Source organism: Oncorhynchus gorbuscha, linkage group LG02 (assembly GCF_021184085.1).
Source record: "Oncorhynchus gorbuscha isolate QuinsamMale2020 ecotype Even-year linkage group LG02, OgorEven_v1.0, whole genome shotgun sequence".
Lineage (NCBI taxonomy): Eukaryota > Metazoa > Chordata > Actinopteri > Salmoniformes > Salmonidae > Oncorhynchus > Oncorhynchus gorbuscha.
This window is the reverse complement of record NC_060174.1, coordinates 42,422,732-42,447,959: the sequence shown is the minus strand read 5'-3', so window position 1 is coordinate 42,447,959 and position 25,228 is coordinate 42,422,732. Positions and strand designations below refer to the sequence as shown.

Below are 25,228 nucleotides of genomic sequence, written 5' to 3'. Positions count from 1 at the left end.
CGTCATTGTTAGTAATCAGGCCTACTACTCTTGTGTCGTCAGCAAACTTGATGATGGAGTTGGAACTGGCTGAGGCCACCCAGTCGTGGGTATACAGCGAGTACAGGAGGGGACTGAGGACGCACCCTTATGGAATCGAGGCCGTCAGGAGGTCCAGTACCCAGTTGCATAGGGAGGAGTTCAGACCCAGGGCTGTGAGCTTTGTAATGAGCTTATAGGGCACTATAGTATTGAAGGCCGAGCTGTAGTCGATGAACAGCATCCTCACATATGCATTCCCTTTGTCCAAGTGGGTAAGGGCAGTGTGCAGTGCAATGGCGATTGCCTTGCCCGTGAATCTGTCAAGGCGGTAGGCAGATTGGAGAGGGTCGAGTGTGTCAAGGAGGGAGGAGGTGGTGGAAGAGGGTGGGAGAGACAAAACGGAAGAGGGAGTGAAGGGAATAGAGTCAGAGAAGAGAAGATGGAGAGAGATAAAAGGGAGTGAGAGCAACAGGTAGACATGGGCAGGGGGAGAGAGGAAGAGAAAAACGGAGAAAGAGTAAAGTAGAAGAGAGGGAACGAGAGAGAGAGAGGAGGAAGGGGAGAATTAGTGATGAGAGATATATATATATATATTAGAGAGAATGGGGGAGAGGTAGAGGAACAGAGGGTAGAAATTTGACAGAGGGAGAGAGAGAGAGAAATATAGGGAGAGTGGCAGATCAAATGAGAAAGGGAAAAAGAGAGAATGAGAGAAAGAGAGGGAGAGAGAAAGGTATGAGCAGTAGGGAGAGAGAAGGAGAGTGGCAGATCAAATGAGAAAGGATAGACTGAACGAGCAAGCGAGAGAGAGAGAGAAATGCAATGCTATTTCAAGGCCAGAACTTACTGATAATGTCACTCTATTTCAAAGTGCAAAGCGCTCCTGTCATGCTCCTGCATCACTGCGCCTCTGGAGAATACCCTCCTAGACCAGACGATATGAGGACGCCTGACAGCAGTGTGCGGCGCTCGCACATTCTATTTGACACGTTTCCAAGCTAGCTTGTGATGAAAAGTAGGCTACTTGGTTTCCTTGTTTAATTGTGTGTTCATCGACCCACAGTTGCTGACCAGAAGCAACGGAGGACACCTGTAGATGCCGAATGAGTCCAATCAATCTAAGGACATCATTAAGGTAATATAGTCAATAAGTACACTGAGTGTACAAAGCATTAGGAACACATTTGAAGTTGATTTATACACTGATTGTACAAAATGTTAGGAACACCTTCCTAATATTGAGTTGCACCCCCTTTTTCCCTCAGAACAGCCTGGACTCTACAAGGTGTCGAAAGTGTTCCACAGGGATGCTGGCTCATTTTGACTCCAATGCTTCCCACAGTTGTGTCAAGTTGGCTGGATGTCCTTTGGGTGGTGGACCATTCTTGATACACAAGGGAAACTTTTGAGCGGGAAAAACCCAGCAGCTTTGCAGTTCTTGACACACATACCAGTACGCCTGGCACCTACTACCATACCCTGTTCAAAGGCACTTAAATATTTTGTCTTGTCCATTCACCCTCTGAATGGCACACAGACACAATCCATGTCTCAATTGTCTCAAGGCTTAAAACATTTATTTAACTTGTCTCCTCCCCTTCATCTACACTGATTGAAGTGGATTTAACAAGTGATAAGGGATCATCACTTTTACCTGTATTCCTGTATTCACCTGGTCCGTCTGTCATGGAAAGAGCAGGTGTTCATATGGTTTTGCACATAGCATTGCAGAGCTTTTGTATTAGAATGTCACTTGAACTCAACACAGACTACCAAAAATAACAGCCGAGTATGAGGCATGCCAGTGTGCCCATGTCACAATTTTGACAGCTTCATTTGAAAAACACATTTCCTTGCATTTTCAACGGTCCTATTACGTGATTCATATGGCACACATATTCTGCTGAAGTCGTGTGCATCACTTTGACACGGGATATGATCCATGTTTTGGTGTGGATGATTTCTTATTAACCTTTTGGATGCACCTACACATAGAGAACGAACTACTTGGCATCCTGACTTTGCAGGCTTTTGATGACATAATGGCCAAAATAATTGGATGGTATTGCAGTATAAATTCACCACATAAAATGTAGACTTGCGATTGACCAATGAACCAACGTGTCCAAATGAGCAGATGGGATAGGCTAGAGCTTCCTGTTGTGTATTGAATGGACCACTTGCAAAGTGAAGGAGGCATGCTGAGTGGATCACTGGACCTACTGAGAATCCCATTGGATGAATGTAGCAGTCCACATACAACGGGGACACATACGCAAACAATGGAATGCAATCCATCTAAACACACTGACCTTCCTGACTCTATCACGGTAAAGTCATCACATTCTCCTCTGGGACACAACAATGGTGTGCGAGAGAACCACAGCCTCTTTATAACACTCAGAAGCATGTCTATTGTATTCCCCAGAAGCTGTCCTCTTTGAGCTCTGAGGTCCTTGAATGAGAAAATAACCTCTCACTTCTCTTCTTGTCTGTCTACCTTCCCTCCCACCATCTATCATCCGTCTCTTTTCTCGTTCCCTCGACACTCTCAGGTTGCTGGGTCATTCCGTGGATGACGTGAGGAGGACGGAGACCCCCCCCCCCCCACCTCCTGTGTCTCTATCTGCCGCTGTGTCCTATGGCTTTTTATTCCTATATGATGTCAGATTGGGCTCATGTAGGGATAGAAGCCACTTAACACACGGTGAAAGAGCTTCATGAAGGCGGCACGAGGAGAGAGAAGAAATGGAAGTGTTCCTGTCCTAGTTGGCCTGCTTTACAATGTCCCATATGCCTGGTACATATGGTTTGATGAATGTTTCCTGCTTCTGGTTTCATGTTCCCTGTAGTAAGGCTACATTTGTGCTCTTCCTTCAGATAATGAGTTAGCAGCTCATTGAAGTGTTCAGAGAAGAGTGAGTCAGAGGCTGTTATGGTTGTCGGTGCACCTCTTTTTGCTTCCAGGCACAAACGGCCTTCAACGTTTTTCAATTTATGATGCTGTGGTGACAGCGGGGGTCTGCAGGGATGGATGTTGGAACATTTGCAGAAGATGCCATAAACAAAAGGAAGAAACAAGCATGGAGAAACCAATGCATATTTTTAATAACCAACTTTAAAAGAGGCACTAAGTGAACCACTTTACAATACAAGAGGCATTGCATTTCCATGTATTTTCTCTCTCTCTCTCTCTCTCTCTCTCTCTCTCTCTCTCTCTCTCTCTCTCTCTCTCTCTCTCTCTCTCTCTCTCTCTCTGATTCTGTTGCACATTATTAAAATAAAACTTTGACATTGAGCATTGCACCAGGAAATCTTCTACCTACAATATAATACAATATAAGATACATATAAACAAGATAAAGCACCTTTTTTGTCTTAGTAAATAATATTCATAATTAAACAGTTGGAGGACAGACACGGAGGACTGAGTGTGTGTTTTGTGTGGTAATATCAGTGCATGGGAGGAGCTCCTAAAACAGGTCTCAAGACTGTGAATAGTCCTTGGATGCACCTGAGTTTGTACAGATGCAAGGTTTCCTAATTTTCTTTCCTAAGGATGTACAGATGAATACTTTGTTGGAGGAGGTTTTACACAGTCTTTTTTTTGTTTTTTTTTGGACAATTTTTAAAAGAAACTACAGAGAACCAGGACAAACTGTTGGATGAATGCAACTGCTACAGATGTCATGTTCCCTTCAGTTAGAGGACATTGGCGTTCACATTACAATAAAGAATAACATAGCACCAATTAATGTTTATACAAAAGCTAATATAATGAATGTCAATGAAGTACAGTAGGGTAAAAATACAAAAGGAGTCATTTTTGGAGAAGCATATACAAAAGGTGCACTGACATAGTCCAAGTCCGTTGGGATGACATTGTTGCGTTAAAAAAAGCAATATTCTCTATGAAACTGTGAAACTGACATGCATTAGCTGTAAAAAAAAAAAGAAAAGAAGAAAAATCTGTTTTATTTTCAAGTATTCTTTTTGTATTTTTTTAATGAAATATAGTCTCTGAAAAAGATAATGTTCAACCTAAGAATAGCAGGAATTAGTCAATGATTTGCCCGACTAGCATTTTCATTCTAGATTAATAAAATTATCTCTGCCATTATTCCTCACAAGAGAAGAAGACATAAAGTGACATCATAAGTATTTAGACAAACATTTCACAGAGAGCCATGCAATCTCATTCATGGTCATGAATTGTCTTGATCATCAATAACGTGAACAACTATTCAGTCTCTTTGTTTTCTATCCCACAGATCTTTCCCACAATCAGTTTATTGGTTCTGAAGTGTCCTTCCTCAAAGGAATCTTAAAACTGGTGAGCTTTTGGCCAAACAGCTGGCTCAGGAGGTTGTTCTGAGACTCTGCTGTCCTATAGGAGTGGCTCTCCATGGACCTCACCCCTGTCTTTGGCCTAGACTTATTCAAGGAATTGTTCATAGGAGGCGCTGACACTTTAGAAACTGGGTAATGAAGAGGCCGTCCAAGAGGCCCTTTTTTGGCTTTGTAATCCCCATTAATATGATGCACCATCTCAGCTTTCCTTGGTGTGCAGTTATCGAGGGAGCTTCTCTTTGCTTGAAGGCCTAGACTCCCTGATGTTTTGTGCTTGGAGACTATTTTGTTGCTGACCACATCTTCTTTCACTGAAGAGAGCACCGGGTATTCGCTGGAGCCATCGGATTTCCTGTGAACCGCCGGACTCTCGCACTTGCCGGGACGGAACTTATTTCTGGCCTTGACGTCGACACCAAGGTTCTCCCGCGTGGCAGACGAGGAGACCCTCTGTGAACTGTGAGGTGTCCTCATCTCTTTCCTCTTCTTCTGTTCTCTTCTCACAGAGTCTTTGTCCTCATTGGATGCCGGGCCCTGGGAAGTGATCTTAGTGTGGCGGACTGGAGTTGACTCCATGGCCCCGAGGCTATTGTTGGAGCTGTGTTTAGTGTTTTCACTGGGTTTGGGTGTGGAGGTTTTGTCATTCTGCTTGTTGTCATGGCTGTGGCGGCTGGTTGTCTGTTGCCCCAGCTCACCCTCCCTCATTTGGTCCATCACAACGGTAGATGATTTATGCTTTGTAGGAGGACGGTGGATATCATGTGTATCGGGTGTCATTGAGCTGTTGATCAGGTTTTCGCGGAAACTAACATACAACTCCTCATCCGATGCCATGGAATCTGTCCTCTGTGTCTTCTTTTCAGCTTCTGCTGTGGTAGTCTGTATGCTGCTCTCAGGAGTGTTCTGCTTAGCATTGGCAAAGCACTCCTTTTCCTTTTCACCTATACTGCTCTCAAGTGGATCATGCTCTTCCTTCACATCACATGGCTCTGTGAATGATTTGCCATCGGCCTCACCAATGTCTCTAACAGGCAGCTTAGGTGAAGGACTGGGATCAATGTCCTCTGTTTTGGGTGTAGCAGTTGAGAGACATTCCGAGCCCAGGTGAAACGTACAATGCTCCAGCTCTACCAGCATGTCAGAGTATTCCTCAGCCATGTCCTCCGTCTTTACACTGGCATAATTTTCAGTATGATATTCACCTGCACTGGTCTGTGTAGAGTCCTCTGTTGTGTGTACAGAGAGTTTCAGAACTGGCATCTCAGCACTCTTATGTAAGTGCAGTGAGGCTATGCTGGCGATGCCACTGTCAGAGCTGTTCTCTTGTAGAATGTCAGTAAGTATTTTTCTCTTTTTGTTTGCTGGCAATTCACACTCATCGTTCTCTTTGGAGGGAGATGTCTTGATAGGTCTGAGAACGCCTCTAAACTTGAAGATCTTATTCCCTCCTGACAAGTGCTTTTCCATGTGTCGGTCAAACTGCTCTTTCTTAGAGAAGGTGTAGTTACAGGTGCTGCAGATGAAAGATTTCTTGATCACATGCATGACATCTGCACACAGCTCACAGGTGTAGAGGGTGGTATGCTTTGAGTCAAGCTCATCCACCTCCTCATGCTCATTCTTCAGATGATATTTTAGTTCCTGTGGCTCCTGGTAGGTTACTGGGCATTTGTGGCACAGAAAAATCTTATTTAAGTTGTGCACAACCAGATGCCTCTGAAGCTTGAAGGGTTTGGGGAACTGCTTGCCACAGTGGTGGCAGTCTCTCGAGGGGTCTTTACAGTTAGGGTGCATCTCCACATTCTTTGGCACTGGCTCTGTATTGTGCAGAACCTCAACTGGTGTCAGCGTGCTCGGTTTCCCCACTTTTTCACTGTTCCCTTTAGGCTTGACAGCTTTGGGCTGAGCTACCTCTGTAGATTTCACCTGCTCTGTGTTTTCTACTATGGCTAGTTTCTCCTTGTTGGAGACCTTACTGGTCTCTCTGCTGGCCTTGCTGGGGCGGCGCTGCATGATGGAGGTGATGAAGTTCTTCACGGCTGACTCCTGCATGCCAGAGCCCGGCAGACTCCCCAGGATAGCGCTGTGTGACTGGCCCTTGCGGGCAAACTGCGTGGCATGCTCCCGCAAGTGCTCATTGTACATCCACACGTCTGATATCTCCTTCAGGCACATGCCACAGGTCCAGATGCCGGCCTTGTTCTTGGCATGTTTCTCCCTCAGGTGGTCCCTCAGCTGCTCCCGGGAGCTGAACTTGCGCTGGACGCACATGTAGCAGGTGGGAGGTGGAGAGGGGTTGTGGGATAACTTGTGGAAGTTGAGCTCCCCCAGGGTAAGGAACCAGGTGAAGCACACCTTGCACTTGTACTGTTTGTCCTTGATCTTCACGCTGCCCTCTTGTCGTTTCCTTCCCCTGTGTTCTGTGAGCTTCTTGGCCTTTGCAGTGTCTCTGGTCTCCGCATAATCAGTGGCAATGGGTCTTTCTAATGGGATGTCCTTGTTGGAGTCAAATAATTGAATTTCTGGTAGCTGGAATGTGGTATTGAGGTTTGGGATGTCAATGCTGTGGAAAGGAGACACATTGTCTGTAGCACATGGCTCTCCAGGATAAGGTGCAGAAGAGGCTATAATAGGAAGTGGACATGGTGGGGTTGGGGCTTCTGCTTTACAGGGAGTTTGGTCAGAGCAGATCACAGTATCTGTAACAGAGTCGTTGGAGGCACTCCATGCCAATGATGCTTTGTCAATAGTGCTCTCAGGTTGGCATAGGAAGTCACTGCCATGGTCCACACCATTCTCATGATTGTCTTTGTGGTCTGTTGTGTCTCCTTTCATGGTACATACTTTTTTGGAATCACTCTTTAATGTGCTATTATGACACATGTTCAACATGATAGCATCGTCAATGGATATTGTTTCATATTCACAAGGGTCATTTTGATTGCTGACAAATGTTTGGTCTATCTGATTTTCTGTATAGTCATCTTTCTTTTCGAGATACAGGTCAGGAGGAGGATGGTCTTGAACTAACGGTGAATCGGTTGATAGTTTCTGCTTCTTGTTCTTCTTACCATAAACCTTTGCAAATTTTTTCCTTTTCAGTTCCTCATTTCTAGTGGGGAATAACTGGGAGAATGTGCTTTCATCATCAAGAAAAGCATTCAAATCAGCACTTAGTCTAGGAGGGCTTGCAAGAGAAGATTTAAAACAGGAGAGATTATCCACCTCATCTGTCGGGCCACTGTTTTTCTCACATTCAATCTTTACTGCAACCTCTCCCAGTATCTCTTTGGCATTACTCTCATCTTTAGTTTGTTGCTCACATGCCTCTTTTGTGTCATGCCAATTCTCTCTAGACATATCATACTCTCTACTAATATCCTTACTTACAGATACGCCCATACTAACTTCCGCTACTCCATTGATGATCTCTGGCAGATTTGTGCTTTTCACCTCTTCTGTATCATTGTTGCTTTGAGTCAAGACCACAGCCAGATTTGTAAGCTCCATTGGAGACATTGGCATCTGTTCAATGCCACTGTTACTTGTTACAGTAAACGGGACTTCCTCCTGCTCTGTAACTTTGTGGTTAACAAGATAATGGATTATGTCTTGTTTCTCAGGTGACTTGCAGCATCCTTGCTTTACCTGGGTTTGGAATTCAGGAGTAATAGCCTGTAATATGTCTGTTTTCAATATATTGAGAAGCTCGTCAGAGAATGGGTCAGGCTTCACATTCACTTCCTTGTTTCTGTTCTTCCGTGTTTTGTAGATTTTCTTCGCTTTTGTAAACTGAGGAGGCATTTGCTGGACTATGTCATCAGCTGGCACTGCCATATTTGTTTCACTTGCGATGTTCTCCAGGATGAAATTAGTTTCTCCTTGTTTGGTTACGAAGGAGCTATTACTTGTCACAGGACAGTGATTCTCAGAAGCGTCATTGCTTTCTGTTTGCAAACAGGTGTGTGGAACCAGGAGCTCTAGATCCTCTTTATTTCCTGTTTCTATAGACTGTGATGTTTGGTAACTGTGTAGACTGCCTTGATGATTTGCATTTTCCAAAATTGGGCTTCTTTCAGTCCTGATCAAATGTTTCATGGCCTTGTGCCTCTTCAATCCTGGCACTGTCCGGAAACACATTGAGCATATCTCACACAGATGTATCTTTTTCTGGGTGGTTTCTTCCTCTTGCTGGTGGGTTACTGAGCACTGACCTTCCTCAACTGTTAGTGATTCTGTTTGGTCTGATGGTAATGAGGTTGGCTCATTCTCACAGATGATCAGTGGTTTGGGCGTGTGCTGATTATCTGAGATGTCCTTTATAAAAGCAAGGGTGTTCAGCTCACTAGGGACCTTATACATATCCAGGGCCTCTGGATCCACTCTCTTCAGCAAGTCAACATGTAAGTCCAAATAATCAATCGTTTGAAGGGGAGCCGGGCAAATGTCCAAATCGCCAGTGGACGGAGCAGTGCTCTGAGAAGGAAGACCCAGTAAAATAGATGGACATTTTATGTCATTTTGGATGTTGCTCTTGTTCAAAGTTTCATCTGGTGGACTTAGCTTGGCTGTATGGTCTGGACTCATAGGTACCTCTGTCTCTATGTCACACAGTCTTTTGTCTGATGTCAATGTCGTGTCATCACTGCGATCACAAGGTTCACAGTCGTCCTTGGGGCTCTGCTTGATGGCTGGTTCCTCCTCATCCACATTGGCTGGGGAGATAGGAGTGTAATCGAACTGACTCAGTTGTGGAGGCTCATCTGGAATGTAATTGTAGTTTAGTGGGCTTAATTTGAAATCATACAGTGATACAGAGACTCTCTTCGTAAGGGCCTCCATTGCCTCAGATTCCTCTGTTGCAATGGTCAAGGGTAGAGGGGAAGGAATGCAGGCGTCAGTGCTACATATTTTACTGTCTGTGATTCCCAAGTCCAGTTGAGGAGGACTTACTAAAGAGTACTCCATCTCAGGTCTTCTGGTCAATGAGTCATCAATATGCAGTGCTTCTTTGGCATTTATGTCGTCACAATTTTCCTCCTTGGGAGATTGGATTGATGCTGGGATAGTCTCTATATTATTGCATGTGATTGGCTGTGGATGTTCTTGTTCTTGTGTGTTAGAGTTGTCCACAGGTGTGTGTGGAGAAGCTGGTAGAACAGGACTGGATGGAGGAGCATCCTCTGGAATAATATCCAGCCTTTCGTCCATCTGCAAATCCTCTTTGCATGGTGATTGCTGGGGAGATGCCATGAGATGTAAGGGAACTTGTTCCTGGATGTTTTCAACTTCTGGAATCGTTTCTCTTTGTCTATGGTTAGCCTCACATTCAGGTTCCATTTCTGTTTCTTTGTCCTCAGGTGTATGTTCCATGTGTGCATCACTGTCAAGGTCACTGTCACACTCAGCAATGACCAACATGGTGCTTTCATCATCTGAGTCAATGTTGGAAAAGGGTGATGTGTGGCTAGCATGTTCTGTATTGGTTTCCATCAACAGTGGACTGCAAGGCTTAACTGCGACAGTCTCAATGAAGACATGGGTTGATTGAGTGGTATTATCATTCACGGGGGGGCTACACCTCAGAGAAACTGTATGACTTATCACTTTGTTCTGTATTGTACTTTTGGAATCAATGTTCTCTTCCTTCATTACACATGTTGAACTGTCCTCCGTCTGTTCATTTGCAGATGGTGAGGGACATACACTCTTACAGTTACTTTGGACGTATATGGATTGTTCCTCAGATGCATTTTCTACCTCTTCAGGCTTATTATCCAAGTTGACATCCATTTCCTGGTCTGCTAGGTTGGACCCATTTGAGGGCTGGCTCACAGACTTAGCATTGAGACTGATGTCCTCCACTGGCTCCTGATGCTCATCAATGGAAGTATCTAGAAGCTCTGTATGCTCAACAATGGTGCTATCTAGAAGCTCTGTGTGCACATCAATGGTAGTATCTAGAATCTCTGTGTGCTCGTCATTGGAAGTATTTAGAAGCCCTGGGTGCTCGTCAATGGTAGTATCTAGAAGCTCTGTATGCTCATCAACGGTAGTATCTAGAAGCTCTGTATGCTCATCAACGGTAGTATCTAGAAGCTCTGTATGCTCATCAACGGTAGTATCTAGAAGCTCTGTATGCTCATCAATGGAAGTCTTTAGAAGCTCTGTATGCTCATCAATGGTAGTATCTAGAAGCTCTGTATGCTCATCAATGGTAGTATCTAGACGCTCTGTATGATCAGGGAGGGCACTTTTGGCTTCAAGGATTTCACCCCCATAGTCCTCTAGCTTCTGGTTCTCACAGGTCTCCTCGGCCATTGGTTGATTATCCATTTCAGTGTTTGAGCAATAATCCGTTTCTATAACACTATTGTCTTCAGTGACATTGCTCATGATTGGGATGTCTTTGAATTCTGACCCACTGTTGTTGCTAGGTAGAGACTCAGTTGGCTGGAGTGAAACAATCTCTTTTATTACATCAGATGGGAGCTCTGTTTTTTTAGAGAGAGGAGGCTGTGACCTGAAGTGTGTGGATTTAATATTCGCGTCATCAGGAATCACCATTTCATTATGATCTCCGCCTTCAGCTGCATCAGCAGATGGAGTTTGGCTTTCACTGTGTAAGTGTGCTGGGCTCTTACATGAGGTGAGGTTTGGCTCCTCCTCTTCAGGTGTTATGGGATCATTTTTGAAAATGGAATCTGATATCACTTCCAGGCTTTTCATCAGGTTTTCGGCATAGGTCTTACTCTCTAGAATCTCCTCAGATGTCTCTATGTCATTTCTCTTGTCAACATCCATGTCTTCATCTCGGTGGTCCTCCTGTTTCAGTTGCTCTTTCACTTTCTCTGTATTTGAGGTTGTAGTTGTCATACTGTGTTCACGATCATCCTTCTTGCTAAATTGTTCAAGGACAATGGGTTCGTCATGGGTTGGAGTATGCTGTCCCTCCATCAACTCAAACTCAAATGGACTGGACCATGGTAGACTATGCTCAGCAAAGGACTCTGAATGTGGGTCAGATGGCATTATTGACACTGCCAGCGCCATGCTTTGCACAGGGCAGCCCATATCTAGACCAGTGTCTTCATTCTCAGATTCGTCGTCCAGACGCAGAGGGGAGAATTTGCTCATCTTCAGCTGCTTTGGGGACTCCTCAGTAAGCAGTGGTGGACTCAGCTTGGCGTTCTGGAGCTGATTTTCCAACTCGGTCACAATCCTCTTTATCTCTAGCTCATCTTCTGACGCACAGCTGTTGAGATTTGTACTGTAGTCTATTATTTTCTCTGGCAGAGACAAAGGAACATGATTGTAATCTGATTTCTTTTCATTTAATTTATCAGAGCCTTCTTTGTATTGGGATATCTCATCCGGTAACATGGGGCTGACATCGACCATAAGGCCCCAGTCCCTCTGATCCAAGAAAGGAGAAAGAAAGGATGATGCGCTAAACACCTCCTTTTTGTCATTGGTGGTATTTAAGGAGTTGAAACCTTCTTTGTGCAATGGAATGTCAGTGTAGAGGCCATTTTCAAATCCTGCCACTGAGAGGTCCCCGAACATTGACGATGTGTCAAATGAGAGAGGAGACTTCATAAGACTCTGGTCCTGCTCTAGGGGGAATGGGATCAGATCTGATGTATCTTTCTGTGTCAGAGGCTCCTGAAGTTCAATTGGAGACAGGCACACTTCGTCCATGAGTGCACTGCAAAGAGGTGTGGACTTGGGGACTAAGTCATTAGTGAAAGCCATTGGATCTTTCATTGGATAGACACTCTCATTGTGTTTGTCAAACATAGAAATGTCTGATAGCTTTGAATGCGGCTGTATAGATTGACATCCCACGCTCTCCCGTCTTTGGTGTACAGATTTTTCCTTTGAGATGGTTTCATCTTTTTTGAATTTATTATACGAACGTGCTTCCATGTTGTTCGTGGCAGGATGTGCTGATTGAAGCTGATGTGATTTGAGATCAGAACTAATAGACTGAAAATGTATTGATTCCCCTTTGGAGATCTTGACGGCTGTCCTCAGTGGCGTGTCTTTGTCTGAACTTGCTTTCGTTTCAGTTTCACTGCTAAATGAGTCGTCCTTCTCCCTTGAGGACACGTCTGTGCTTCTGCATTTCTCAAGGGTTTTCACTGCACTCCCCACTTTTAGTAGCCCTGATACTGGATCAACATCTTCAATGTTCGAGTTAGTGATACTTAAGGCCATTGACGTGTCTTTATTAGTAGAGAGGAAAGTCTTATCAGCGCTATACCTCTGAGTAGATTTGGTGAATGTCAGTGCTAGTTGTGTGCTAGACTCTTGGCATAACTTCTGTGGAGATCGCTCGTAGGTTCTCTGCTCGGAAGAGTCTTTCCTCCTGATCTCCACCCTTTTCTCACAGTCTGAGTCTGTGCGGTCAGTGCTTTTGGGGCTGTTGATGCCATCGCTGGAGATACTCACAGACGTGCTGACTTCACTGCTAGTGGATGACCTGCTGTCTCTCCTCCGAAGTCTCTGGTGAGAGCCAGGTTTCTCTAGAGACAAGGAGACATCTTCAGCTTTCTTCACCTCAAAGCACTCTTTTGACTCGTGCCTCCATGCTGCACTGTCCCTGTCACTCCTAGCCCTCCATTTGCACTCCTTTGTGTAGGTGTACTTGCAGCGGCTGCTTTGGCTCAGGCGACCTTGGCTTGCTATCTTCACAGGCTCAGACTCGTCATCTGAGTCTGAGACATAGTCATACTCCCCAAATGTAGGGTTTGGCACTGTGGGCGTCAATCTCTCCATCACCAGTGAGAACTGGAGGTTTTTGGTGCCTTTTACATGGAGCTTGTGTAACTTGTTTTTCTGTTGAACTATTTTGTGGATGAGTTCTTTGCTCCAGGTACCGGCACCGGTCCTTTTCCTTTTATTCTCCCTTGCTGTAATCTTTGGGGTTGGGGAACTCCTGTTTGCCGAGGAGACTTGGGAAGAGGTTGAGCCACTCAACAAAGAGCTATCCCGGAGGCTTCGAACTCCACAACGTTCTGAAAATGTGCTGGATAAGAGGAACCTTGGAGTGTTAGTGTTTTCCTTTTCACTCTTGCACAGCTTTCTTATATCTTTCACTTTATTTTCTTGCTCCCTCGGTTTCTCCCCTGAGGCGATCCTTGAATTTATATGAGAGAGTTCTTTTTTGATGTTGATTTTCTCAACCTGCTCAAAATTCAGAGTGGTCTTCTCAAGTTTGCTTACTGTGTGGTTGTTTTCTGTCTGAAGGCTAGCTTTGTCTGAGTCATAAAGATATTTTCCTTGTGTCAGAGACCTATCATTTTCAGTAGATCGTTTGATTTTGCCCTCAAAGACCATTGAGTCTTTGGTTTTCAGAGTCTGCCTGTTTGACGATACTTTGACAGTGGCAGGATCATCATCTGTGAATGCATCAATGAAGCTGCTGTCAATCTCTGCATTGTCTGACTGATAGCCCAGTCCATTTAGAGCCTCAGTGATGAGGCTATCTAATTTTGCATCCTCCATCTCCAAGTCAGGAAGAGCGACAGGAATGTTACCTGCCCCAGTGAACAGGTTAAGTTTCATGGGGTCATCCTTAGAATCTCCTTTTGTTTCGCTGTCAGACATCAGCTCTCCATTCTTATTGAGCCCCAGCAGAGACAGGTGAAGGTCAGTTGGACACCTTGACATGGAGACACGTTGACATAAACTGGTCCCAGAGGATGGATCTTTTGTCATGTCATTGTGAAACTGTGTTGAACTTCCTGGAGTTGTTCTGGTGTCATCCACTTTCTGTGAAAACGCATGCTGTCCACAGTATTGCTTATGGCCAAGGAAGGAGGCCAGGTTAGTGAAGTTCTGATCACACTGCTTGCACGTGAGAAGCACATCCAGTTGGTCAAGGTTTGCCGTGGCTAAAGACGTGGCTAACAGTTGATGTGCAGAGTATGGTGGTGGAGGGGGGTGGTGCTCCACTCCAAAGCCCTCCATATAGCCCTTGTTGCCTTCCATACTAGGCTTTTGGTGTTCGTTATTCTGCAGGTAGTTCATCATGTCATCTTTTTCTCTCTCTGGGGCGTAAGGCAGATTACGGGAGGCGTCTGAGTGGAAATGGTGAGAGTTAGTGCTGAGGTGATCTGTGGGTCCTTGTGCCTTCAGTTGGTGCTGGTGATAAAATGGAGGGGGATGCACAGTCTTTGATATCTGACTGTCCTCAGAGAGGTTGACAGGGCTTGTTGAGGCTGGGGAGAGTGAGGAACATGTGCTGCTAGAGGCTGGGTTATGGATTGGGGAGGGCGAGGGAGAGTCATATGGTGACACCATCATAAGTCCCATTGGTGGGACCTGCAATGGTGGATATCCATATGTACTTGATGATGCCCCAGGTACTGATTGATTCATTCCAAAATATATGGGCTTATTCTTGGACTCGCAGACCTTTGCGTGACTTGTCTCAACTTTAAAATGTGGTATTGTACTGCAGCCCTGTTTGACACTCTCTTGCCTTGGGTTTGATAGACCTTCACTAGGTCTATTGTTTTGGAAGGAGCTGGGGCTTTTCAGTGAGCCATTCTTATGTGATTTAGTGTCATCCTGCCAGTCAGAGGGTGCTACCAAAAAAGTGAGCTTTTGGTTGCTTTGTTGCCTAGACAACTCTATCCTGTTTTGGTTTGGCATGACAGAAGTTAGGCGTATCTGCTGCCATGGCATCCTACTGCTTTTGGATGTGTTTGGCCTTTGATCGACGGCTGGCTGGTTCTGAAACTTGTCATTCATATTAGGATAAGCCATAGTGTTTTGGTCTGCTGGTGAAAAGGTCTTATTCGGTCCCTCCCATGAGTGTGGTAACCTACTATGGGGCTTGGTGTTGACGCTTTTGTCAAAAGGCACAGAGCTCATGTGGATGCTATTGAGTGGAGGGCTGCTGTTGTAGGCTTTGTTTGAAAAGTGCATTTGGGAGTTTGGACCTTGTGCAATATTTCTGGCATGGTGTACACTGGCTTGAATGTGTGTTCTCTGGCTGTCTTTGGGGTGGCAACTCCTCTTGCTCCCTGAAGTGAGGGCTACATCCCGATTGTCTGCTTGGACGAAAGTGTCCGTGCTATCTGGCAGGGAACTCTTACCCTGATCTGACTGCTGGGAGATAGAGCCAGAGCTCTCACTACTAGCTGAGTCCTCACTCAGGCCCCTGGTGCAGTGCATAGAGGACGCGGCCCCTTGTGGTGCTTGCAGGTACTGTGGTGGCTGTGGAGGATGGGGGTAGGAAGACCTGTCCTGTCGCTGGTCACTGTTGAATTGAGTGTTATTCTGAACCCCCTCCTGACCCTCCCCAGATGTCTGAAAGGTAAAAGAGTTAAGAGTCACCTGGGCAGGAGTCAAAGAGGAGTCTATATAGTCCTGGGATTGGGGGTTCTGATCACAGGGAAAAGGGTCTGGGTTTGAGTCTTCCAATAAGAGGTATCCGTACTGAAATGGCAGAAAGCTGCCATTTGCCTTGTTCACCTCCGAGAGACCTGTGGATTTTTGTGAGGAAATCCCATAGTTAGAACCATTAAAAGTCCTCTCTGGAGACTGCCAGTCATTGGAGCCACTCAACTGAAAGTCTGGGAAGAGCAGCTGGCCGCTTGGCTGTGTGTTATTATTGCTCTCCATTGGGCCTGGTTGCTGCTGCTGCTGGGGTGGCTGCTGGTGGGTGGATGACCCACCTGTGGTTCCCAGTGCCTGTGAGGTATAGCTTGGGGAGGTGAGATTGGAGGAGGTCTCCTGAAAGCAGCGGCTGTAGTTGAGCTCCTCCTGCTGCAGCTCGGCCTCTCGCTCTGGTATACTGGGCACGTGGAACCTGTAGCTGCCCGACACAGGGCCTCGACTGGCCTCCAGCTTCTTGGGTGGCGAGACCTTCTGCTGTGGGTAGGCGATGCCGATTGTAGGGTTAGAGCGTGGGTTGGTGATGCTGAGTCTGTATAGCTGCTGTGGGTTACCGCGCTCCGACTTCCCTGACCTCTTACCCTTGTCTCGGCTCCGGTTCTTTCCGCTGGGGGATTGGGGGCTGCCTTTGCCACTGGGCCACGTCCTGTTGCTGGCGAACTTAGGCTTGTTCTGCAGTGACTTGAAGTCTATTTTCCCCGCCTGCTGAGGTCGGATCACAGCCTCGCGCTGCTGAGTATAGTCTCTGTCCTTGTCTACAAACTTGGCCCCTCTGCTGATTGTCCTCTCCTCCACGTCCGAACTTGAGAAGTGCTCTGAAGACTCTTTTGTGGCTTTCTCACTGCTACCGTACTGCTCCAGTGCAGTACCCTCATCCTGCAGTTTGAACTCAGCATCCAGCTTTTTGACAGCGTACGTGTGCTGAGTCTCTCCTGCCATGGTGCAGGCGAGGCTTGCTGGGCAGGCCTGGTCCTCAGAAATGCTATCTGTGAGGCAGAGGCATGATGAGTCTGGGAGTATGGATCAATACGCCGCTTCCATTGGCACAAACGGCAGGGATGGGAGGCGGGCTCTCTGCGCGATTATCTCTCCGCTCTCATCGTGGACCACCAATCTGTCAATCTACCGTCTGGGAGTCCTGCAGAGACAGAGAGGAGAAAGAGGGGGGGGGGGGGTCAGATTTCTGAAACATACACATTTTTGCTTTCGTTCAAGTTGCATTCCATTAAAAAAGCATGACAATTGCCCTTCTAAATGCATTTCTAGAAATGTATGTTGTTGGATACTAAAATGCTACCTCCAGAATAAATAAAATAATAATAATCAATCATTGACCAGCATTCATTAATTAATTGATTAATTAATGGATTCATTCATTCATGTGAACAGTTGCATAACTATTTGTAGAACAAAGAACAGTACAGGTACACAAGTCAGCAGGGATATTAGCTTTAGTAAACCTACAGAGCAGGATGAGAGGTGAGTGATTCAGTAAAAATCTATTTTCCAGCTGTTGCCAGGAGAGAGCAGTATTGCCACAGTTTTGCCTCAGTACTACCACACAAGGCACAAAGACACATTGTACAGTATACAGGCACATTATAAACCCACTTCAAGTTGTCCAGATACATCTGAAAACCACAACGGCAATTCAACTAATCACGCAGTGCACTGTCATGGTCAATAGATATAAAACTCATATAGCTATGAAATAGATCAATATACTTTTATCGACAAGGCTTGCCTCTGTGCATACCGTAAGATAGTGTCTACTGAGTGGATCTGACTGGAATACTATCACAAAAGGTATGTCACACACAAAACATATGGCAAGAGCCGAAATGCATCTGGCCATGTTAGTGAAACATTGTGCTCTTGTTCTGAGGAACACTGTGGGTTCTGAGGAAGGAGAGGATTCAATGCTGGACACACATTGCCAATGAGTGAATCATGTAAAATCCCAAAGGAACAGCGACACAATGCTAGACTGTTTGGCCGGTTGAGGAGGGACGCAGGTTTAGCTCATGGAGCAATATCAGGGGATTAGTCAGTAGGCCTTTAGACAGTGAGGAGGGCAGGGGACGTTTGTTTCCTTTCCCTCAGGCATCCCAGACACTGCTTATATCCTGGTTTACTTTGGCCCTCCACTCCTTCGTTTGAGGTTAGACCAGAAGCAGCTCAAAGTTAGCGGCAGAATGTCATTTCTGGGCCTGTTAGCCAAGAAGCCCCCCCCACATCTCCTCATCCTCCCCCTCATCCCCCCCCCCCCTACCTAAACCAACATTTCAGTGAGAGAGCAAGTAAAATGCTGTGCTTGTGTACTGTGAAGGGGTGCCCCACCCCATCCTAGGGGAAGTCTGTGACTCTCCTGCTCCCCAGCGGAGTACCATAGACAGCTGGCAAAAGTCACACACCTACCCATGGTGACTGACCGCGTGCACTTTCTGTACTTAGGGATCATTTGGGGACAGGGAGAGAAAATAATCACACACCAATGAAAAAGGCAATGAATGTGGGTATTTACCCATTCAAATACTGTAGTTCACTGGTCTTCTTGATGAACATTCCAACTGTTATTTTGCCTGGCAATAAAACCTATTGGGCCATTAACAGATTCTTTCTTTCACTAAATAAGTAAGTAAGAGCAGCTGTAATAGCCAGTAGGTAACATTACTAGTTGCACATGATTGGTTAAAGGGAGGCTAACGAAAGTTTAATAAGATCATGTAAACTGTAAAATCCACTCAAAAACTATCTTTTGGTATTTCTTTCATTATTCCACTGTTGATATACAGTCCCAATGTTTTGGTCATGTTAGCAGTCAAGTTTTCAAGACATTGGACTATTAAGAAGCAAAGTGTCACCAACCACATCATCATATGATGTGTTTTGCAAAAGCTTGACCTCGCCTTCAGACATAATGTTGTTATGGAGCTGCCCGGGGTCACATTAACACCTACACCTGCTTTAGTTCCTTTCCTCTGTGTGTGTGTCTACACGTGTGTGTATATGTGTGCATGTGCTTGAGGGTGTTTGTGTATGTGTACGTGTATGTGTGCGTGTGCGTGTGTGTGTGTGTGTGTGTGTGTGTGTGTGTGTGTGTGTGTGTGTGTGTGTGTGTGTGTGTGTGTGTGTGTGTGTGTGTGTGTGTGTGTGTGTGTGTGTGTGTGTGTGTGTGTGTGTGTGTGTGTGTGTGCAAGACAATTCAGTAATTTCACTGAATTGATATAGGACTTGATTTAATTACCCTATCTCTCTGTCTCGCAGACACATACGCACAGTCACAAAAACAAACACATACGCACACACAGTACAGTGCAACCCATAATTAGGGAAGCCTGGCTTTCCCTGCCCTCTAACCAGCCGCCCTATTGACCTACATGGACCTGTGACACGGATGGCTCTGTCCCTGTATTTTTAACTGCACAGCCCTGCCCTGTAATTACAAAGCTCTGACAATGGCTGGGGATGGGCGTGGTGGCCGTACACAGAAGGAGAGAGTAGGAGCAGGGACAGGGAAAGACCACTTTCACTAGCAGTATGGCTCCTCTAGTGAAGGCTGTACCTCTAGTGAGAGGAATTCCTATGTTTTATCTCATTACAACAGCACCTAAGTTCTTTCCAACTTTCCTTTTTATTCATTTAATGCACTTTTGAGTGGTTTCACGATTTTGTTTGTGTTTGGTCTATTTGACGCCTGTATATAGCATATAAATAACCTGCTATCCAAATCCAAAGATGAAAACAAAAGGTATCTTGTTTAGATAGCCTGTTCGCATGGGACAGGACAGACTTTAAACAGTCAGAATATATCTCCTCTCCTTTTGTTTAATGCACAAATACAAAAGCTTCTGATGTCGGCCCACCACCTCAAGCTCAACCTCGACAAGACGGAGCTGTTCTTCCTCCCAGGGAAGGCCTGCCCGCTCCTAGAACTCTCCATCACGGTCGACTACTCCACGGCGTCCCCCTCCCAGAGTGCAAAGAACTTTGGCATGACTCTGTACAACACCCTGGCAAACATCAAAACATTGAGTCACTCCTGAAGGTTAATGCTCCACAACATCTGTAGAGTACGACTTTTCCTCACACAGGAAGCGGTGCAGGTCCTAATCCAGGCACTCGTCATATCCTGTCTGGACTACTGCAACTCTCTCTTGGCTGAGCTCCCCGCTTGTGCCATCAAACCCCGGCAATTTATCCAGAACACTGCAGCCCGCCTGGTGTTCAACCTTCCCAATCTCCAATGTCACCCCGCTCTTTCGTACACACAAAGCAAATCGAAGCTCACATCCACTACAAGACCATGGCTTTTGCCTATGGAGCAGCAGGGGCAACTGCCCCTCCCTACATTCAGGCTATGATCAAACCCCACATCCCAGCTCTTCTTTGTCCTGGCACCCCAATGGTGGAACCAGCTTCCAATGATGCTAGGACAGCAGAGTCTCTGTCCATCTTCCAAAAACATCTGAGAATGATACACCTACTGTAGTCAGTTGCACAACTGAATGCATTCAACTGAAATGTGTCTTCCCCATTTAACCCAACCCCTCTGAATCAGAGAGGTGCTGGGGGCCGCCTTAATCGATGTCTGCCTCGCTCAAGGGAAGAATGCAAGTTTTCTCCACCGTGCCAGCTTGGGATTTCGAACCAGCAACGTTTAGGTTACTTGCCCAACACAACCTGCCACCTACCTCTTGAATTAAAAAAAATAATAAAGCCGTCTCAGTCTTATCCATCCCCTCCAAAAAAACGACCTTGCACTTGTCTTTTCGTACTAGCACTGGCTTTGCTGATCATTTATTTGAGAAAAAAATGTACCTGCTACGACTTTGACATGTGATTGTCTGACCTAGCTATTTTAAGATGAATGCACTCTGGATAAGCTTGTCTGCTACATTATGATAATCTAAATGTAAATGGATCCCACAGAAATGTGCTAAGCTGAAACGGACAACAGGGTATGAGGAGACTAACCTGATGCCCGATTATACAATATTGCTCCAAAGTGCCACGAAAAGTCTTCTGAATTCTTCTGTGCAATTCCACCGAATTTGTTGGATAAGGCATATCCCTTTCCCTGTGCCAATACATACAGTATGCAGCAGTTACAAATAGACTCAAATATGTTCAGTATGGGAATATAGAAAAATAGAGTAACACAATTGGCTTGCGTGTGAATTGGGAACAGCCTAAAGCCTATATGTATGTAACGTGTACAAATGAGTCTTTACTTCTGCCAGGAGACCCACATTCCTTCCCTTCAGATCCTATCAGATCATCTCAAAAAGGCCATCTCTCATACCATTAGTGCTGATATGCCTGACAGTGATGCCTCCATGAGCTCTGCAGGCACCAAAAATGTTTTATTTTCACACTGGATAGGTGCAATGAAATGTTTTTTTTTTCTCCACAGAGTCACCCCCTGAAGCAAATTAGGGTTCAAGTGCCTTGCACAAGGGCACATCGATAAGAAAACCAAATAAGATCATGTTGAAATATAGTTGTGATGAAATGCAGTTATGTCTCAGTACTTTTCAAAAGCATAAGGGATAATGTCTAGTTGGCTTATGCCGTTGGTGGCATCACTAGGAGAAACTGTGTGGTGTGTTGACAGCTTTACAGTGGGAGGAGGACTGTAAGTCCCATAGGTGACTGTTATTCAGCCTGGGGTCATGGCCCTGTCTCTGCTACAGAGAGGAGGAAAGAAAGACACCAGGTGAGAGTATAACTTTTTCATTATATTTCATTATATCACAACGGTTTGATTTGTGAATCTAGCTACATAGCCGTCTTTGTATCAAAGATAACAGACCCAGTCTTCAAGCCAGGCTAACGTGCCACAGCTGCACTGGAGAAACTGCATTGCCATTCAAAGAACGAGATTGATTAGTTTAGTTTATTTTAGCTACATAGCTGTCTTTGCTGTCTTCGAAATATCATTTCGTATCTTCCAAGATAATTGTGTTGTTTAGGTTTAGAGTGTGTAGTCTTAGAGTGATTATCTTAATTTACCGAGGTTAGCTAGCCAGCTATTGTCGTCCTTAACGTAGGTGACTCTGCTAGCTAGCCAACAGCTAGCCATATAGCCAACGTCTTCTGTATAGAACTCAACTACCCGGTCGCATTCACAGGTTGTATCACATTTTCACTTCATTTTCATTACAGTACAACGGTTTGATTTGTTTACAAAGCCTACTTATGCTAGCTACAGGCCCTTTGTATCAAAGATAATTACTAGTCTAGGTCGATTTTCTATCGCTGCCATCTATTGTCGTTCTTTTAACGCAACGTAACGTAAACAACACTGCTAGCTAGCCGCTAGCCCCTGAATAGCAACACTGCAGAAACTATTACACTCAACCAACCTTGATTAGTGTTGTGTCAACAACGCAGCCACTGCCAGCTAGCCTACTTCAGCAGTACTGTATCATTTTAATCATTTTAGTCAATAAGATTCTTGCTACGTAGCTTAACTTTCTGAACATTCGAGACGTGTAGTCCACTTGTCATTCCAATCTCCTTTGCATTAGCGTAGCCTCTTCTGTAGCCTGTCAACTATGTGTCGGGTTCTCTCCTCTCTGCACAGACCATACAAAGGCGCGTGGGGTCTACTTTGGTGGTCCCAGCGCGCTGACCCACGTGGGTTCCAGGTCTCCGGTAGCCTCTGGAACTGCCAATCTGCGGTCAACAAGGCAGAGTTCATCTCAGCCTATGCCTCCCTCCAGTCCTCGACTTCTTGGCCCTGACGGAAACATGGATCACCACAGACAACACTGCTACTCCTACTGCTCTCTCTTCGTCCGCCCACGTGTTCTCGCACACCCCGAGAGCGTCTGGTCAGCGGGGTGGTGGCACCGGGATCCTCATCTCTCCCAAGTGGTCATTCTCTCTTTCCCCTTACCCATCTGTCTATCGCCTCCTTTGAATTCCATGCTGTCACAGTTACTAGCCCTTTCAAGCTTAACATCCTTATCATTTATCGCCCTCCAGGTTCCCTCGGAGAGTTCATCAATGAGCTTGATGCCTTGATAAGCTCCTTTCCTGAGGACGGCTCACCTCTCACAGTTCTGGGCGACTTTAACCTCCCCAACTTTGACTCTTTCCTCTCTGCCTCCTTCTTTCCACTCCTCTCCTCTTTTGACCTCACCCCTCACCTTCCCCCCTACTCACAAGGCAGGCAATACGCTCGACCTCATCTTTACTAGATGCTGTTCTTCCACTAACCTCATTGCAACCCCTCCAAGTCTCCGACCACTGCCTTGGGCTCTCATCCAACACCTCCCACACTGCCCCTACTCGGATGGTATCGGCCGTCCCAACCATTTACTCTCTCCTCTTCCATCCTATCATCTCTTCCCTCCGCCCAAACCTTCTCCCACCTATCTCCTGATTCTGCCTCCTCAACCCTCCTCTCCTCCCTCTCTGCATCCCTTGACTCTCTATGTCCCCTATCCTCCAGGCCGGCTCGGTCCTCCCCTCCCGCTCCGTGGCTCGATGACTCATTGCGAGCTCACAGAACAGGGCTCCGGGCAGCCGAGCGGAAATGGAGGAAAACTCGCCTCCCTGCGGACCTGGCATCCTTTCACTCCCTCCTCTCTACATTTTCCTCCTCTGTCTCTGCTGCTAAAGCCACTTTCTACCACGCTAAATTCCAAGCTGCTGCCTCTAACCCTAGGAAGCTCTTTGCCACCTTCTCCCTCTCCTGAATCCTCTCTGCAGATGACTTCGTCAACCATTTTGAAAAGAAGGTCGACGACATCCGATCCTCGTTTGCTAAGTCAAACGACACTGCTGGTTCTGCTCACACTGCCCTACCCTGTGCTCTGACCTCTTTCTCCCCTCTCTCTCCAGATGAAATCACGGCCTTGTGACGGCCGGCCGCCCAACAACCTGCCCGCTTGACCCTATCCCCTCCTCTCTTTCCAGACCATTTCCGGAGACCTTCTCCCTTACCTCACCTCGCTCATCAACTCATCCCTGACCGTTGGCTACGGTCTTCAAGAGAGCGAGAGTTGCACCCCTTCTGAAAAACCTACACTCGATCCCTCCGATGTCAACAATTACAGACCAGTATCCCTTCTTTCTTTTCTCTCCAAAACTCTTGAACGTGCTGTCCTTGGCCAGCTCTGGGCTATCTCTCTGAATGACCTTCTTGATCCAAATCAGTCAGGTTTCAAGACTAGTCATTCAACTGAGACTGCTCTCCTCTGTTTGATCCGCATGCTAAAGCTAACTCTCTCTCCTCTGCTCTCATCCTTCTAGATCTATCGGCTGCCTTCGATACTGTGAACCATCAGAACCCTCTGTGGCATCTCCGGCGTTAGCCCACGCTTGGATTGCGTCCTACCTGACAGGTCGCTCCTACCAGGTGGCGTGGCGAGAATCTGTCTCCTCACCACGCGCTCTCACCACTGGTGTCCCCAGGGCTCTGTTCTTGGCCCTCTCCTATTCTCGCTATACACCAAGTCACTTGGCTCTGTCATAACCTCACATGGTCTCTCTTATCATTGCTATGCAGAAACACAATTAATCTTCTCCTTTCCCCTTCTGATGACCAGGTCAGCATCTCTGCATGTCTGGCAGACATATCAGTGTGGATGCGGATCACCACCTCAGCTGAACCTGGAAGCACAGTTTCCTCCCGGGGAACACTGCACGTTCCATGAGATCACTGACAACTCCATTGTGCTCCCAGAGCGCCAAGAACCTTGGCGTGATCCTGGACAACACCCTGAGGTTCTCAACTAACATCAAGGCGGTGGCCCGTTCCTGTAGGTTCATGCTCTACAACATCCGCAGAGTACGACCCTGCCTCACACAGGAAGCGGCGCAGGTCCTAATCCAGGCACTTGTCATCTCCCGTCTGATTACTGCAACTCGCTGTTGGCTGGGCTCCCTGCCTGTGCCATTAAACCCCTTCAACTCATCCAGAACGCCGCAGCCCGTCTGGTGTTCAACCTTCCCAAGTTCTCTCACGTCACCCCGCTCCTCCGTTCTCTCCACTGGCTTCCAGTTGCTCGCATCTACAAGTGGTGCTTGTGCTGTGAGGGGAACGGCACCTCAGTACCTCCAGGCTCTGATCAGGCCCTACACCCAAACAAGGGCACTGCGTTCATCCACCTCTGGCCTGTGCCTCCCTACCACTGAGGAAGTACAGTGTCAGCCCAGTCAAAACTGTTCGTGCCCTGGCCCCCAATGGTGGAACAAACTCCCTCACGACGCCAGGACAGCGGAGTCAATCACCACCTTCCGGAGACACCTGAAACCCCACCTCTTTAAGGAATACCTAGGATAGGTTAAGTAATCCCTCTCACCCCACCCCTAAGTTTTAGATGCACTATTGTTAAGTGACTGTCCCACTGGATGTCATAAGGTGAATGCACCAATTTGTAAGTCGCTCTGGATAAGAGCGTCTGCTAAATGACTTAAATGTAAAATGTAAATG

General features: G+C 46.3%; 1 protein-coding gene across 1 annotated transcript; it reads right to left on the bottom strand.

Moving 5' to 3' along the window:
• Positions 1-3,192: 3,192 nt before the first annotated feature.
• Positions 3,193-16,719, bottom strand: LOC123990214. Its single transcript, XM_046290790.1, has one exon. The coding sequence runs from the start codon at positions 16,717-16,719 to the stop codon at positions 4,306-4,308; it is 12,414 nt and encodes a 4,137-aa protein (XP_046146746.1). The 3' UTR covers positions 3,193-4,305.
• Positions 16,720-25,228: the final 8,509 nt, after the last annotated feature.

What these genes read in the sequence shown, in the direction of transcription:
- LOC123990214 (XM_046290790.1), bottom strand. Translation starts at nt 16,719, where the DNA reads ATGGCAGGAGAGACTCAGCACACGTACGCTGTCAAAAAGCTGGATGCT.